Here is an 18,530-nt window from a genome sequence, read left to right on the forward strand (position 1 = left end):
TAAAGATCCAGGTCCAAGGCTTTCCTGGGAAAAGTCAGTGAGAAAATCTTATTTCACCAACAAAAGACAAAGCAAAAAAACTTGGGGAAATGAGGAAGATAAAGTTATAGAGAGCTAGCACGCACAAGGCCCCAGGCCCAAACCCCAGGTCTGTAATAATAATAACAACATATAATAATAAAATATTAATATATATCATATAATAAATGTTATATACTATAATAAATAATGTATTACATATAATTAAAAATAAAGAGTTTCAACTTCTGGCAACTTATCTTACAGTATCAATCTTTGAGCAAATGAGAACTTAAAAGTCTGGTTAGAATAACAAATCAATCATCTGAGCGCACTGGTGATTAATAGAGATATGCGCTGAACTTCATGGGACTTGAACTCAGGAAGCAGGAAGGCTGTCTTCCAGCCTGTTTTCTGAGTGCAGTCTCCAATCAGCACCACATGCTTCACACAGAGAAAAGAATTCAGATTCACTACAGCTTCTGGAAAGCAGAGAGGAATTCTGGAGACAGCTGTAGAAGAGGAGCCCCAAATTTTGGACAAGATCACTTCTCTAATCCCTGGCTAAACTCTCAATGGGGCACACAGTCAGAAGAGCTGGAGACAGATTTCCACTGTGCAAGCCACCGAGGAGCAAATCCAGAGTTGGGAGTTTGATTTAGTGAATTGATTCAGTTAATTATCCTGCTTGCTAAGGCCAGAAAGTGGTTGAAAGAATATAAAGGAACTCATGGTCTTTAGTACACACACACACACACACACACACACACACACACACACACACACACACACACACACACACACACACACACACACACACACTCACACACACACACACACACACACACACACACAACACTTGCAAAGATCCAATAAAAATTACTAAGCAGAGAAACGAGAAAAAATGATCCCCATGTTAATGAAAGGAAATCAATCTCAGCATTACAAGTGTTGGAATTAGTGAAGATTTGAAAGCCAGTATTTCAAGTATGCTGATAAAACTACAGGAAAGCAAAAATACAGACCGACATAATCAACTTCATCAAATAGAGCATCTAGTGCAGAAGTAAAGCCACACGTGTTACTAAACAGATGTCACACATCTGTGATAGTGCTGTACACCCTGTATAAATCCTTATTTATATAATCAAAACCTTTAGTAATGACAAGCCTTGTCCCTGATAAAGCATTTACTCTCATTAAAATAACACTAGGGCCCAGGGTGCCAGTGGCTCACACCTGTAATCCTAGCTACTCAGGAGGCTGAGATCTGAGGATCACATTTCAAAGCCAGTCCAGGTAAGATTTTTACCTTCAATTAACACCAGAAAACTGGAAGTGGCGCTGTGGCTCAAGTGGTAGAGCATTCACCTTGAGCTAAAGAGCTCAGGGACAGCACTCAGGCCCAGAGTTCAGGCCCCACGACCGGACCCAAAAAAAAAATTTTTTTTAAAAAAGTGACTGTGGAAGAGACGTTGCAGGCGAGTAAGCTGGAGCTCATGGTCTCCGCCAGCTGGGGTTTTGCCCTCCGAGGTCTCCCCTGTGTGTGATGGCCCCACTGTCCAACCCACAAATAAGGTCAAGGGAAGGATGCATGTAATGGCCGGAGCATCTTCCCAGGGCTATGGTCCATAGCGTGGGAGCAGTGTCTAGCTGGAATCTCTCTTTGGTGAAGAGCATGGGTAGTCGTGTTCAGAAGCCGTGGGCTCCCCCCAGACGCTGACAGCTGCCTTGACTGGACAGTCACACAGCAACCTCAGGCCACGGACCACAGGGAAGTCAATACCACCAGCGAACTCAGCGAGCCTGGGAGCCAAGCCCTCGCCCGCGCAGCCTCAGACGAGCCCCCTCTGTGACGGCCCCCTTGACTTCTGCCACAGGAAGCTGCGAACACTTCCGTTCCCTCCCCACAGGGCCTGTTGCATTGTTAATGCTGTTAATTGAACTCAGCTGTCTCTCCTTGCTACCAAAACACGAATTTCTCCAAATGATTTTATCCACTCTACCTTTCTTCTCTTCCAAAGGAATACTAATCAAAACACCCCCCTCCCCACACACACATGGAAGAGGATGGTCAAAAATAAAAACATATTCCTTTTTAGTATAGATACTAAATTTGAAACATGAGGAAAACAAAATGTGTTTTTATTATTCAAATAAACACAAGCTGTGTTCTAGAAACATGGTCCAAAGTACTATGTGTGAATCTTCATTGTTTTGTGAAATGACTTTTCCTTAGAAGCTACACTTGCCAGGAACGATGTCTACTACTAATAAAGACAATTAGACCTGCAATAAGTTCTAGAGTGCCACCTGCACAGGTGTTTGCCAGAAAGCAAAAGGACAGGGAAAGTGGCCCTGACATCACATTTCTCTGCAGTGTTCATTTGTGCTGACATTTGTGGAGGAAGAGCTGACAGTTGAGGAGATCATGGCTAGGGTCTTGTGCTCAATGTTTGGAGTTCATCCCTGCCTGTGGGCTTCTCCTTTGTTTTGGTGTTGATCGTGAGGCTTGAACTCTGGGCCTGGACGCTCTTCAGCTCAAGGCAAGTGTTCTACCACTTGAGCCACAGCACCACTTCCAGTATTCTAGTGATTCACTGGAGATAAGAATCTCACAGACTTCCCTGCTCGGACTGGCTTTGAACTGCTATCCTCAGATCTCAGCCTCCTGAGTAGCTAGGATTACAGGCGTGAGCCACTGGCGCTGTCTCCTGGGAGCTTCTTAATGAGTGAGTTACAGATGAGGCCAACACAGACAGGCACCGCCACAGAGGATGAAAAACACAAGATGCAGAACAAAAAAGTTTTTATTCTTTTTGTGCAAATGTGAAAAGCTGCAGTCACACACAGCACAGCTGAAAATACAGAAGAAGGAAGAGAAAAGAGACAGCAATGTTTTTTAAAGTAACAAGTCTCAGAACAGTAAGATATTTGGAAAATAGAAAAAGCAACCAACAATTATAAGGAAAACAGAATTGTACAGAGAGAGGGATTGTGCATGAGTATTCCTAAATAGATTTGGTAGGGAACCTAATATATCTTGGAAGGGCCTATAAATACATAAGCACAGACACAACTAGAAGGGAATAATTATGTGAAAATATTTACACAGTCTTTGGCTATAGTCTATTTAATCCTCATGGAAGATTTTAATGAATGCAAATATTGGTGGGAAAGTTGTCTCTGAGTCTCCTGTAGCAGTCCATTCAGCCTTTGACATGAGGGGAACAGGCTGGGTATAAAGGAAGATTTCAAAACTAGTGGCTCCAGTGAAATTACTGCCAATACTCCATGTGATATGGATTTGCTACTTAAAATCTTCTATTGCTATTGCAAAATAAAATACAATTTATTTTCTATGCTTTTATTGTCTGTTATTTTGTCCTTCTGCTTGTCCGTTTTTTGTTTTCCTTTTGTTTTGTTCTTCTAGTCCTGGAGCTTCAATTCAGGGCCTGGGACCTGTCCTGAGTAATTTTTAAAAAAATTTTTGTTCAAGGCTAGTGCTCTAGCTGTTGTGCCACAGCTCAACTTCTGTTGGTTTTTTTTTTTTTTCTGTAGTTATTTGAAGATTTTCACAGACTTTCCTGCCCAGGCTGGCTTTGAACCATGATCCTCAGCCTCCTGAATAGCTAGAATTATAGGCATGAGCCACTAGCACCTGGCTCTAAATGGTATTTTTACATTTAGCTTGGTCATTTTCACAGAAAAAGAAGTTTCTGAAAACAATTGGGACTTCATGACTATGGGATGTCCTCCAAAGTCTTCATTATCCTCATACTTTTTAAACCAGGGTAACTCAGGAGGGTGCAGACACATACAAAATCACCTCTGCATTGTCACATTACTAATTCTCTGAATTAATTCATGGCATCAAAATATTTTCCCTTTCAATAACAAAAAATGTCTCCTCTGGAAATCTACCTCCACAGAGAGATATTTAGCATAAATAATAATAGCATGCCAATGAACAGCTGATAGAAAAGTCAGCGCCGGTGGCTCACACCTGTAATCCTACTCAGGAGGCTGAGATCTGAGGATCACGGTTCAAAGCCAGCCCGGGCAGGAAAGCCCATGAGACTCTTATCTCCAATAAACCAATATCTTATCTCTTATCTCCAATAAACTGGATGTGGCACTGTGGTTCAAGCGGTAGAGTGCTTGCCTTGAGCTGAAGAGCGCAGGGACAGCGCCCAAGCCCAGAGTTCAAGCCCCACGACTGACCCAAAAAAAAAAAAAAAAAGTCAGCAAACTCTTACATTTATCAGCAATTATAAATCAGTTTTTTCGGAAAAGGGAAAATCTTGCCAAAAACATAAAATAAATAAAGTATTACCTGTGATTTTGCTGGAAAACAGAAGATCATTTGAAATTGGCAATAATACTAGAAAAGTATATTTTAAATATCAATACACAATAATCCTCTTTCAATAATATTGAGTGAGTAATTCTCTGCTTCCTCTTTATGTATTTGCCATGCATCAGAAAACTGACAATAGTTCATTTAAATAGCTTTACATTTAGCCATGCATAAATATGCAGTTCATATAATTTCCAAGTTTTCACATCTTACTAATCAACAAAAATGAAAATCATAAATGAAAATAGGATATAAGAAATGAGAGTGCCTTCTGATAGCAAATTATATCATGCATAAGACAGAACAGTTCTTAATTGGGATAGAAACCACTCAGATATGGAACTATTAAGAACACCATGTTTGTATTAAATAACTCAATAATGAGATATTTCTGGTTTTGTCAAGAATAATTGTTTACACTATTGAAAGTAGAATAGGAATATACTTTATATAGACCTGTATTGTGCTATGCTTCAAATTAGCTTTGAATTAATTTTCATTTTCAAGATATGTGTGTCTGTGCATGCACGTGCGCATGCACATGCGTGCATGTGTGCAAGAACTAGGGCTTGAACTCAGGGCTTGGACACTGTCCCTTGGCCTTCTTGCTCAAGGTTGGTGCTATGACACTTGAGCTTTAGTTACACCCCTAGCTTTTTGCTAGTTAATTGTAGGTAAGAGTCTCATGGGCTTTTCAGCCATGCCTGCCCTTTGAACTATGATCCACAGATCTCAGCCTCCTGAGTAACTGGTATCACAGGTGTGTTGTCGGTGCCCGGCTCAAGATGGTTTTGCTTCCTTTTCTCTTTTCGAGACCTCATACCAAGTCAAGGCATTTCTTAAACTTCAGTGGCTCACATGTGAGAAGGTCAATAACCTTCCTGCTCCCCCCACTCAACCACCGGCTCATCGTTCATGCGCAGAATGAGGTAAGACAGGAGCTGGAAGAGGTTTTGCCAGAGTAAGAGGGAGACATAGAAGGCCAGGCCGCTTACGTCTAGCTCGCAGCGCTGGCCGGCGAAGGCCAGGCCGCACACGCACTGGAATTGGTTCCTCAGGTCCTGGCACAGTCCCCCGTTCTGGCATGGCCTGGAGACACACTCGTCAATGTCCTCTTCACACCTGGAAAACAACCGGAGGCATCAGAGACCCAGGGCGCTGCACCAACCGGCCACAGCGGCCTCCTCTGCCCCGGCTCCCTCAGCATAGGGCCCTGGCTGCCGATTTCCACACTGTGTACACAGACTTCCTACGACTCCTTTCCATTCCTGTAGCACACGTGCAGCTCAGTGGGAAGGATCTGCGCGTGCACACATGGGATCCGCTGGAACGAGGGCACAGCGGCCAACATTTGGAAACTGGGTCACGCATAAGCCAATTTCTCCCTTAAGAGCATTAAGGGGCTTGCCACCTTGTAAACGTTCAGTTTATTAGGGGCACAGAGCAGCCAGGAGGGCAGGCAGCAGGATGCCAGCCGAGGCTGCAGGCCCCGCCCACAGGAGGCTACAGCCTCTGTGCCCCTCGGAGGACACAGAGACAGACTCAAAAAAAAAAAAAAAGGCTCATTCTGGGACATTTTCCTTTTAAAGTCACCTTTCAACGTATGCAGAAGGAGGCAATTAGTTCTCACTTGTTCATGGATCTGTGTTCTAATCACTCAGTGTCATTTCTGAATGTTCTGATAAAAGGACTTGCAAAGCCAAGTTTTCCGATGGAACAACTTCATCTTGCCCTCTTCCCCCAGACCCTGTCCTCATCTATTAATCGTGTTTTTCTTTTGATTTCTGTTCCAAAACAGATACTGCTTTCATTTAACTGATATTTACAGGGTGATTCACCAGCCAGTCTCTTGATAGATTCTGTGTGCACGTGTGTGCGAGGGTGTGCATGTGCACACCAGCGCCAGCACTGGGATGTGAACTTGGGGCTTCGTGTCCCCCTCAGCCTTTTCATTCTAGACTGGGGTTTTACCACGCATGCCATAGCTCTACGTCTGGATTTTTGTTCATCTGACATAGAATATATAGGCGAGGTGAATGTGCTTTTTTTGTGGTGGGTAATTCTCTGAGGCACTGTTAATTGGAAAATCTCACAGATTTTCCAGTGCAGGCTTTGCCTACTGTGATATCCAGATCTCAGCCTCCTGAGTAGTGAAGATTACAGGAGTGAGATACCAGCCACTCAGTTTTGTTTTTTTTTTACATACTAGTCACCCATGAAATGCTCTGCAAAGGTTCTGAGACATCTGTATTACTTTAGGAAATTCCTAGAAAAGCTTAACTCCAAAAATGTCCAGGGAGCAGCTTATCACAGTGATGTCTGATGGAGACAATTTGTCACTTCCCCTACCACCAAAAAAGGCGGAACTTTAATGTGAGCAACAGGGGTGGATAAAAGAGGAGGAGGCAGCGAGGTAGCACCAAAGCCTAGGTAGAAAGGTAAACAAAGAGTTCTTCCAAGAAAAACAACTCCTTATCCCGTCAGATACCAAGCATAGCTGAGACATTCTGTTTTCTCTTTCTTTTTTTTTGGCTCTGTCTTCCCCGATTAGATCTGAGCAAAACCTGACAAGGCTAAGAAGCTGGCCAAGCACTTCTTGTCGTGGGTGGGCTGGTGTGCTCGCCTAATCCATCATCCACAGCCTTCCAGAAAGACACTGAGAAGCTGGCGGCCTCTCCAGACAGGACACAAGTCCCAGTATTAGAAGAAACGTCTTCAGTATCCTCCAATGTTATGGAAAGCCTCGTTTCTCCAAGCCTTGTGAGCCTGTTGAAACCATTCCAGTCCCTCCTTTAGCTACTTTATTTTGAACCCAACTGCAAACAACACACATACAGGAACACTACTGGAGCTCATCTGTAGAACACATCAGTGGGGTGAATGTGCTTTCTTTGTGGTAGGTAATTCTCTAAGGCAATGTTTGAGGAGTGCCTGTATGTATGTCAACAGCAGCCACAGTTATATCGTGCATTAGAGTTAGTGTGGGGGGGAACCCCACAAAGAAAGAAAGATAGTGTATTATACATTTTTTCTGAAAAGCATATTTCCCTATTTGGAATCTTGGCTAGTCATGTGTTTTCTCCTTTGACCTACACTGCAATTTTTCTTCTTGTTTATTGCTTGACTCGGTCTGGACCTATATTTCAGCACCGATTTTTTTTCTACAGGAACTGAGATGGAAAATTGGAAGAAAGAGGGATCTTTGAGCAATCCCTACTGTTCTTTAGCCAAGAAGTTTCTTCTAGAAAGTTCTAATGTGACTCACCGTTCTCCAGTAAAACCCGGCTGGCAGATACATTTTAATTCTGCTTGGAACTCGATGCAGCTCCCTCCATGATAGCAAGTGAGATTTGTTTTCTCGTTCCCACAGACCATGGAGGGCAATCCGCTGTGACTAGAGAGATAAGAGGAATAACCACAGTGGTGTATTTTATTCATTTCACTCAAGGAAGCCTTATGAGACGTTCGTGGATGGCCTCAACGCTAAGCTAATTAAGGATGAGAGCCATGGGAGCTATAAATGCACTGCATGATATAAAAACAACCATTTCTCTAGCATAAAGTTCCTTTTAGAAAGTCCTGCAGCTTGCCTGACTAACCACCTTCTCTCTACTGTATGAAGCGTTCACTCAGAAGCTAACGATCTGTGACATTGAAGGGACAGGAAATTTAAGGCTGGAAAGGAACCTGCTGCAGCCGGCTTTGCTCCTGCTTTGCTAATAAATCAACAAGGGCATCTCCACAAAGGCCAGGAAAGCCAGGACGGCGCTGTGGTACCCAGGCACGCTGGTGACTTCTCTGCTAGCTCTCAGTGCTGAACTCTGTTTGCCCTGCCACCACTCGCTCCCTCCTGCCCGGTAACTCATGGCGTGCTGAGCCGAAGGCAAGGCAAGTGCTGGCGGGTGGGGAGAGAGGACTGATTGACCGCACAGCGCTCAACGGAACTGAGTGTGAAGCCACCAATGGCGGCGCTTGCTTGTCAAACACCAAAGCCGTGCAAGTTAGCAAATCCTTGTAAAAGGCAGAACAAATGACTAAAAGCTAAGCAGGGATGAGCTCTGGTGATTCATGTTTGCCATTGTTGTTTTAAATTTGCTAAATAACTGAGTCATGATGGAGAGGTGAGAGGGATGTTATTAACAGGGCTTTGGCAAGAACTCCTAGAGACTTTTCAGTATGAAGACCTCCACCCATTCAGGGGGGGGTTCCTTAATGACATCATCTCCTAGCAAACACAGCTATAGGAAACCCTACATACTTCCATAGGATCTATTATTGCACAGCTCCTATACTGCCAAGGTACAGTGAAGATGCTAAGTGCCGACGTTCCACTAAGATGTCAAGCAACAGATAGTTAAGCAACAGATAGCTTTCTTGATTAAGAGAAAGAAGCCATGATCCAGCTCCGTAGCATCCCACAGTGCCTGTGGGCAAGTAAACTTCCACAACTGAGTAACTGATCTCCACAACTTTTATCTGCTTAATTTCTCAATGTGAAGTTCTAAAGCCTAAAATTCGAAGTCCTAAACATCTCTCATGTACCTTCCAATGCAACGGAGAAACTGTTGATTGAACCTAACGTGTATACCACGCCTCATAGTTGCATTGCTACCTGACCTTTCTCAAAGCTAGTTGGCATTTTTTTTTTGAAGCCTGACATGTCCTTACGATATTTTCTGTTGAAGGTAGAATTGACTAGCTCTTGTGAGAGGAGACATATTTACCACCATGCGTTAGCAACAGCACAGACAGAAGTAAATTTACTTTACACTTTCTCAGTGTTTAGTCTGTATCTGATAACGCACACATGTCGCGGGTAGAAAAGAAGCAGAGTAACCAAATCGTTCCAGCGCGATCCCTTCAGGCTGCTAGTTTGGGCCTAGCAGTTAACATTCTGTGATGATGATGGTGATGGTGATGGTGATGATGGTGATGGTGATAATGATTGATGGTGATGATGGTGATGGTGATGATGATAATGATGATGATGATGATGTGTGGGTGCGCTCGTTCTGACCACCATTATGTCAGCTTTTTAAGACAAATGTGTAGCCGGGCGCTGGTGGCTCACGCCTGTAATCCTAGCTACTCAGGAGGCTGAGATCTGAGGATCGCGGTTCAAAGCCAGCCCGGGCAGGAGAGACCGTGAGACTCCTATCTCCAATAAACCACCAGAAAACCGGAAGTGGTGCTGTAGCTCAAGTGGTAGAGCGCTCGCCTTGAGCTGAAGAGCTGAGGGACAGCGCCCAAGCCCAGAGTTCAAGCCCCACGACCGACCAAAAAAAAAAAAAAAAGAAAAAAGACAAATGTGTACTTCAAGGTGGATTTTTCAGGACTTTACAAACCATCCGGGGTTCAGAGGGAGATGGTTTTGGATTCGCTGTAGTGTATTTCAGTCCTGTCTCCTTCCGTGGACTGTGAGCCCCTCGGCAGTCTAACTCGTGGTGCTGTGTGTGGAACATTCCAGAAAGGCAAATCCCACCGTGGCAGTGGGAGCTGAGCCAGGCCGTCCTGGCCCCGGGCGGGCGCGTAGGGACCACGCACGCCCCCCCCCGCGGGCCGGGCGTCACGCACCTGCACGGCTCCCCCGTGGCGTTTCCGGGGCAGCGGGCGTCGTCTCGGATCTCCGCCTCGCAGTGGGCCCCGGTGAAGCCCGGCTCGCAGCGGCCGCGGACGCACGGCTGGGACGCGCATGCGTCGGCGTCGTCGTCGTCGCCGTCGCCGTCGTCGTCGAGGTCGGCGCGGAGCTCGCAGCGCGCGCCCGCCCAGCCCGCCGCGCAGGCGCAGTGGAAGGCGGCGTAGCGGTCCTCGCAGCGGCCGCCGTGCAGGCACGGGGCGGACCGGCAGGGGTCCCCGCGCGCGCAGCCCGTCACCACCGCCGCGGGGGACACCCTGAGGAACTGCTCCTCCTGGGGAGGGCGGGGGAAGCCGCGCAGGCCCGCGACGTAGGACAGGGCCAGGCCCCCGACGGCCACCGTGCCCACGCAGCCCCGGGGCCTCCGCGGCCCGGGCGCCGGCCGGTCGCCCACGTGGATGTCCGCCCCGTCCCGCAGGAAGTTGAGGTTGCCGGCGGGGGCGAGGCTGTGCGCGGCGGCGGCGGCGCGGCCGTCCAGCTCCAGGCGCCAGGCGGCGGCGCGGGCGCGGGGCGCGCGCATGGTGAGTTCGGCGCGGTGCCAGGCGCCGTCGCTCACGGCGCGCGGGCTGCGCAGGCGCGCGGCGGGGCCGCCGGGGCCGCCGCTCCGCAGCTCCACCAGCAGCCGCGAGTCGTGCACGCGGACGCTCAGGGAGCCCGCCTCCCCGCGCGCGCTCAGCAGCCGCACGCGGGCCTCCCGGGTCCGGAAGCCGAGCGTGAGGCCCGTGAGCTCCCGGCGGATGCGCCCGTTGCTCCTGAAGACCAGCTCCGCGTCCTGCACGCCCAGCACCGCGTCCGCCAGGCCTGCGGAGAGCGGAGAGCGGCCTCGGTCAGCCGGCTGCGCCACGGTGACGCGGACGGCTCTGTGGGCGCAAGCGATTGCCCACGGGCGCAGGCCTCGGCTGTATAGGCGCAAGCGATTGCTCCATGGGCGCAGGCCTCTGCTCCATAGGTGCAATCGATTGCTCTATGTGCGCAGGCCTCGGCTCTATAGGTGCAATCGATTGCTCTATGTGCGCAGGCCTCTGCTCCATAGGTGCAAGTGATTGTTCTATGGGCGCAAGCGATTGCTCCATGGGCGCAGGCCACCGCGCTATAGGTGCAAGCGATTCTCTATAGGTGCAGGCCATGGCTCTATAGGTACAAGCGATTGCTCCATGGGCGCAGGCCACCGTGCTGTAGGTGCAAGCGATTGTTCTATAGATGCAGGCCTTCGCTCTATGGGCGCAAGCGATTGCTCTATATGGTGCAAGCGATTGCTCTTTAGGCACAGGCCTCAGCTCTATAGGTGCAGACCACTGCTCTATAGGCGCAAGCCACTGCTCCATAGCGCAGGCCTCCACTCTGTAGGCATAAGCCACTGCTCTATAGGCGCAGGCCACCGCGATGCTTGGTGCACCGCGTTGCTGGTGTCCCCCAACTCTTGAATCATCGTGTCCACCTTTTGCTATGGAAGAAATTGAGCCGTACAGTATCACGGCTCCACGGATGGATCACCAACCCCAAATGGCAAACTCGGATGATGGTCCAGTCCCCAAATCCCAGCCACACAGCACCCCCCCAATGAAATAATAAATACTAATTTTTATTCTATAATTGCTCTAAAAATAAGATATTAATTATTCATTTTATATGTGGCCAAATCGAGAACAAGGTAAATGACACCGTTAGCTCTTAAGAGCACAGTAAATTTACAGTGGTTCAAGTGGTAGAGCACTGGCCTTGAGCAAAAGAAGCTCAGGGACAGCACCCAGGCCCTGATTTCGAGCCCCAAGATTGGCAAAAACCAAACCAAACCAAAGATATAGAAACAGTAAATTTGCAGTGGAATCTGGCTTCTGAAAAGGCAGCTGGCAGGCAGTTGGAGGTCAAGGGGAGGAGAGAGATGAATGGATAGGGAAGGGGGAAGAAGGCAATCATAATATTCAGATATATCCTGTCAAACTAGGAAAATTGAAGGGAGAGGTTGAGTTGGAGGGGACCAGGGAGGATGATGAAAGCGGTGACATCGATGGAGATGAATGGCATAAGTGGACATTTGTACAACGACTTTGTATAACTACTCAAAGATAATAAAACATAAGTTCAAGAAGGATACATAAAATGGACATGAAATCAGTGTTCAAAATAACGAATTGCTTAAAGTGCCAACACTCCTAGAACCAAGTAACTTTAGGTGGTTGGCTATATGTGTGTATATGTGTGAGTGTGTGTGTCTGTAAATATATATATATATACACACACAAATTATATACAATCATTGCAAAGGCCTTCATCTTGTGCCAACCTATTATATGGGAAACAGAGGACTTTTATGTGATTTTTTTATCTTGTTTCTATATTAAAAGTATAATTTTGTCAGTATGGTGACTCATACTGATAATCCCAGCTTCTTACATGGTAGGTGCTTGGTGGCCTCCACTTGTCATCCTAGTTCTATGGGAATCATAAATAGGGGATTGCAGTCCAGGCTTGCCTGGGATGAGAAGTGAGACACACTCCCCCAACGTAGCTAGGGCAGAAAGGGAAGAGACATGGCTCAGGTGGCAGAGTGCCTGTCTAATAAGTATCAGCCCCTGAGTCAAACCCCAGGTACCAGAAAAAAATATTTCCCCCTAGTCTACAAAGTAATTCAGAGTGTGTTCTTTCTCTTGAAACATCTAACCGTGTCTCGGCTCCTGGTTTCTGGGATACGTTGCTGAAGAAACCAGAGAAATGAGAAGTGTGCTCAGCTTTCCACCACAGGGGCTAGTTTTCACCCTGACTGGCTTTCACTCTGTTACAAATCCTGTGCTGTCCTCATCCCTCCCTCCCTCCCTCCCTTCCTTCCTTCCTTTCTTCCTTCCTTCCCTCCCTCCCTCCCACCCTCCCTCCCTCCCTCCCGCTGCCGCCGCCCGCCCGCCTTCCTTCCTTCCTTCCTTCCTTCCTTCCTTCCTTCCTTCCTTCCTTCCTTCCTTCCTTCCTTCCTTCCTTCCTTCCTTCTGCTTTTGCTTCCCCATAATGTACAATCACACGCTGTGATTGCTCTAATATTAAAAAATAAACACCCAAGACCCCAAAGACCCTCCCTACCCTGCAGCCTTTTGCTGCCTCTGTTCTCTTTACCCTAGAGACTTGTAGGAGTTTTGTATTTTCTTGACATCCTCTCCCATTTCCCTTTCTCTCTGCTTTTGTTCCTTCACTTCACTGAAAGGGTCACTGCCAAGGTCACGGTGAATTCTCCATGACTCTGCCGCTGGTCAATTCTCTGTTCTCACTTTCTCCTTATGATTTGGTAACATTTGATCTTAAAACAGGATCTTCCTTGTCCAACTCTAAACCCAGCCGCCATCCACTTCCAAGCTGGCTTGTTACTGCTCAGTGTCTGCTTCCGTGGCTTTGAAGATAAATGTAACCGTGTCTGTGGCTCAAGACCTTCTATAGTTATGGTTACCTCTAGAAAGAAAACCTAAATTCTGAACACCACCCTCCAGATCCTGCTGCTTGATCCGACCTCTGGTTGACTGCCCAATCCCAATTCCTATGTTCACTTCCTCAGGTGCCCCCCACCCCCGCCTTCCTATCATCCATCAAAGACAATAAACGGAGAGGCCTTTGTGCCACTGTTACTGAACTTGCAGTGCTCTTCCTCTGGATGTCCCCACACCACCTCTCTGAGCAGCTTTCCCTGCACATCCAGGTTCAAGTGAGTCCTTCCCGCCTGCCCTGCCTCCCATCTTGTTCTGTCACCGCTCAAATCTACTTGTTTCTGGGCTGTCTTTTTGCATGCTAGCCCTGAGCTTTGTGAATCAGATCCTCTCCAAGTCCTCGCCAAGTCCTGTGCCAGCAGCAGAGCCTGGCATGCCTGTGGTGGGTTCAGCCAGCAGTCCTAAGTGAATAACCTACAAAATAATGTCTTTGTTGATTTTGGAAAAATGGGATTCTTGCTGGAAATCAGACAGGTGAAGCGGATCATTTAAGTGTCAGAGTTTAGATGTATTTTTTTTTATTTTGGGTTCGGTCATGGGGCCTGAACTTGGCCTGGGCGCTGTCCCTCAGCTAGCTCAAGGCTAGCACTCTACCACTTGAGCCACAGCACCACTTCCGGCTTTTTTCTTTTTGCTTATGTGGTGCTGAGGAATCGAACCCAGGGCTTCAGGCATGCAAGGCAAGCACGCTACCACTGAGCCACCTTCCCAGCCCCTAGATATATTATTTGACTAGATTAATGTCTCACTTGATTTGACAGTTGTGTTAAGATTGCTGTAGGAAAGATTTCCTCCTTTCTCCTTGATGCCTCTGTGGGTGATCTAAGTGGATCTAGGTGTGAACTGCTCTTGGGCTGCTCTGAATCTTGGAATCCTACTGTGAAAAGTGATTCGTACCCTGGTTTAGATCACAGCTGGAATTATGGTATTTCTATCTATAGAATAACAATAAGTGAATGGTTAATAAATCATGTTTAATAAGCCTCTCAGAGCAATGGAAGACATTGGTTCTAAAATCTATGTCCGCACTGGGGAGGCAACTCAGGGGTAAAAGCATCTGCCTTGCACGAGGCTCTAGTTGAATCTCCAGAACTACAAATGAATAAGAAAAATCACATTCTAGACAATACTAGAAACCAGGGTACACTCTTCACGTTTCCTACCTAGATGTCATACTTCTTAAATCTGAACGATAAATCTGTATATACCCTTGTAAAAAAAGTTCCCAAATGTCTATATAGCTTACTATATTTCATAAGGATCATTTAATATGTATTTTAAAATATAGAAACATGAAAGTAAATATATTTTCCTCTCCTCAGTCGCTGCGGGCCTGGTCTAAACAGGATATTGGTACTGACCCAAGGCCATTCTCTCATCTGGTTTCAATCCACTGTTTGAGTGCAGTATTTTAAAAAGTTATCTTACGTATTTCTTTTGTTGGAAGTAGATGGTGGACTTAGGGTTTAGAGCAGTTAAGTGAAAGCTAACTCTGGCTGGAGTAGGTTTGATGAAGAGGTAGTCAGTTTACTCACTTAACAAATACTCATTGACAGCACATTCTATGTTTGGCACTATTCTAAGGGCTAACCGTAACTTGAGAAACATAGGAAAAATCTCTTGCCTTGGGAACTTATATTCTTGTGAGGAAAGAGATGATAAACAAATAAGTGAACTTGTGTAGAACAAAGCATCACAGAATGGGAAAGGATGTGTATTTACAAGGGATAGCTAGGAGGACAGTTGTTGGTCTTAAGCCAGGTATAATGACACAGGGCATTTGCTAAGCCCTGGCTTTGGCTTGTGAGAGTTCACTATAGCAATAGTAGTGTCTGATTAATGGGGGAAAAGAGATTGGAGGAAGTAGGATTTCAGTGGTTTCAATAAGATATCAGAAGCCTATTGGGAACAATTCTTTTAGAGTTATAGTTTTGTCATTATAGAAGGAAGCAGAGAAATGGGAGGTAAGGAAACAGAGGAACAGAGGCCAAAGGAAAGTTTTCATAATAAGAAAGTTGAATATACATATCACCCGATGTGGAAGAAATAACTGTATTGTCAAAGCTCATAGAACTCATAAAATTTATAGACCACGATAGACAATTTGCCCCATGAAAGTTAGAATGTGTTTGTGACTTTAACTAAGCATTCACTATCTCACAATACTGTGAAATTATATAATCACTTAATTACAATAAAGAATTTGAAAAAAAAAGAAAGTTGACCTGTAAATCTACAAGTAAACACATGGGGTGGTATACAAGTGTTTGATGTATGATAGACACCATGGAGAAAGACTAGGTCAAAGCCCAACAAAAGCATCACCAGGAAATGGTGACGGTCCTCTGAAGGAGGGGAGGGCCAAGGGGAGAAGGGTAGATGATTGAAGGTGGGAAGGGAGAGAATGTAGTTGAGAATTCATTGCATCTAGTAAGGAAAGATACTTGTGAATCTCAAAGTAGGTTAGCCAACAATGATTTGATGGTATACATTAAGGTTACTACTGTGCAGTTATGTAACCTTGATCATGCCACTTCATTCCTCTGTATCTAAAGTTTCTCCTCTATCAAATGAAATATGGATATTTTCTACTTTACAATGTTACTAAGAAAGTGAGTCTCATCATAATTTCCCAACCAGTGTTCAGTCTTACAGTTAAACAACACAGAGAATCTGTGAGAGAGGGAAAAAAGGAAGTCCATAAGTTCATATCAACCAAATTTGCTAATGGAAAAAAAGGTGGTGTTGGATTGTGAGAAAAAAATTGGAACCAAATATTCAGAAGTCAAGTCTCTGAATAAAGGGGAGAGGGATTCAAATTTAAATTTAATATAGAGTTATGGGCATCTTTTTCAAGAGAGATTAAAGATACAAAGGACAGTGTGGTAAATATGTGGATTCAAACTTGTGAATGTAGCGTGCAGATTCCTAGCATTGCAGAAACTATGTTTTCAGGGAGAGGTTGCAGGAAACTGTCATGTGGGGGGGTCGGGGGGGGGATTGGCAAGACCAGCCTCATCGGGGTACTGATAGATTTGCTGATGGGCAGGTAGACACACACCCATCAAAGGAAAACTGCCAAGTGGGCTTTCTTCGTATTGTTTTGTGGGTAGGGGACCTAATTTAGGAAATGGTGATCTTGTGCCTAAGACTCATGGCTAATAAATGGCAGTGTGCTAACCCTACACACTCATTCTGTATTCCTAGGAATGAGGAAGGAAAGGCAAGAATCATCTGCCTATGATTCTTTAGACATCGGCTTCAGATGACCAATGATCTCTTCGGTTTGACATTCCACTTACTAGGACACCATAAGGTGAGAGACTAAGCTGGCTGCTCTAGAACACTATTCGTGGAGGTTTATTAAATTCCTCCCAGAGGAATCACCCATGTCTTTAGCGAGGTGTTTCCTGTAGTCTCGGTGTGTTGCCTGTATTCTGTTTCTGTGTTTCCAATTGGGACAAGTGCAATGTGTGCCACATGCATCGGATGGACTTGAGCACCACCTACATTCAAATCCCTGTGGCACCGGCTGGCACTGGGCGCTGGGAGGACAGGGGCTGAGCTCACACCAGCGGACTTCCTCACAGGCTTTCCCGGCGGTGTGCGCAGGGCAGGAGCAGGAGAAATCATCCCACAGGGAATAGCAGGCCCCGCCATGATGGCAGGGGTTAGACTGGGTGGAAAAGACATCACAGGAAATATTAAAGGTGAGTGCACACACACACACACACACACACACAAAACTACATATTACAATATTATATATCGCAATCTATGTATCCCATTAAAATGCCAATTTCCCTACCTGGTAATACATGAAACATACATTATTAATACTGTAGCACAAACCTATTACCATAGCTAGTGACTTTCCAAAAGAGTAGTAGGGAGGAAAGGGATGGAGAGAGGATCAGGAAACAGAAAGGAGCAGAGAGAAACAGGATGGGAGAGAAGAAATAAAATCAACTCTTACATGAGGAGGGTTTTTAAAGGACAGTGAAGCCCTGAGTAAATTGTGAATTACCAGGCACGCTTGCGCCAGCACTATTGGTGCTGTCTTTGCAGATAAGGAAGCTGAGGTCTTCCTCTATTATCTGTCTTTCTAATTACTTATTTACTTGTGTGTTTGCTTTTCTGAGGTGTGAACACAAGGCCTCCTGTGTGGTAAACACGCACACGTTAAACAAACCACAAAGCTACACAGCCAGCCAATTATCTGACTTTTGGAAACTTCTGTTAACAGTGCATATGGGGATAAAAATGCCCATTTCATACATTAGTCCTTCTGCACAACTGCATGGAAAAGTCCAGTGGAAGTATTCCTTTGATAAAGCTACAAGGATTCGTTTGTGGATGTTTAGAGCTCAGCCTGGTATAGGGCCATCGGAGCTCAACAGACATTCAACACAGATTAAATGGTTTCCTTCTTTTCCTCCAAAAGCTCACCCAGAGATAACAACTTCATATATTTAAAACAGCTCACAAAGGAAGGGGTAACAATGCTCAACAGGAAATGTACTCAGTACCTTATTTATGTATCTGTAGCCCCTCTGAACAGTATCTTTACAATAAAAATATTTTTTAAAAAGTGGGTAAAAGAAAACATGGGCCCTGCGAAGTTATATTTCAGCGAACTGCAAATCCAACCAGCAAAAAGAAGCTAACCTCTCACTCATGATTTTCATGTTGACTGAATAAAATTTCAAAATCTATAGCTGAACATTTAAGTTCAAGTTAGTGATGGAAGAGGTGACAGTGACCAAAATGCACTATACTCATAAACTGATCTGAGGACACTCCTTTGTAACAAGTTCTTAAGACAGTTAGAAATCGATTTTTTGGGGGGGGTCGGTCATGGGGCCTCAACTCTGGGCCTGGGTACTGTCCCTCAGCTCTTCAGCTCAAGACTAGCACTCTACTACCTGAGCCACAGCGCCACTTCTGGCTTTTTCTGCTTATGTGGTGCTGAGAAATTGAACCCAGGGCCTTATGCATGCAAGGCAAGCACTCTACCACTGAGCCACCTTCCCAGCCCCTAGAAATCGATTTG

The 18,530-nt window shown here is 45.8% G+C and overlaps 1 protein-coding gene across 1 annotated transcript in view; it reads right to left on the reverse strand.

The window, feature by feature from the left end:
* Positions 1-18,530, reverse strand: part of Crb1 (crumbs cell polarity complex component 1) — a 118,838-nt gene that overhangs the window by 19,299 nt on the left and 81,009 nt on the right. The window contains 4 exon segments of the mRNA XM_070041432.1: positions 5,374-5,500; positions 7,644-7,772; positions 9,953-10,814; positions 16,988-17,153. Of these exon segments, the coding sequence (XP_069897533.1) occupies positions 5,374-5,500; positions 7,644-7,772; positions 9,953-10,814; positions 16,988-17,153 (1,284 nt within the window).

The sequence above is a fragment of the Dipodomys merriami genome, unplaced genomic scaffold (genome assembly GCF_024711535.1).
Source record: "Dipodomys merriami isolate MVZ:Mamm:240054 unplaced genomic scaffold, mDipMer1.0.p SCAF_31, whole genome shotgun sequence".
Lineage (NCBI taxonomy): Eukaryota > Metazoa > Chordata > Mammalia > Rodentia > Heteromyidae > Dipodomys > Dipodomys merriami.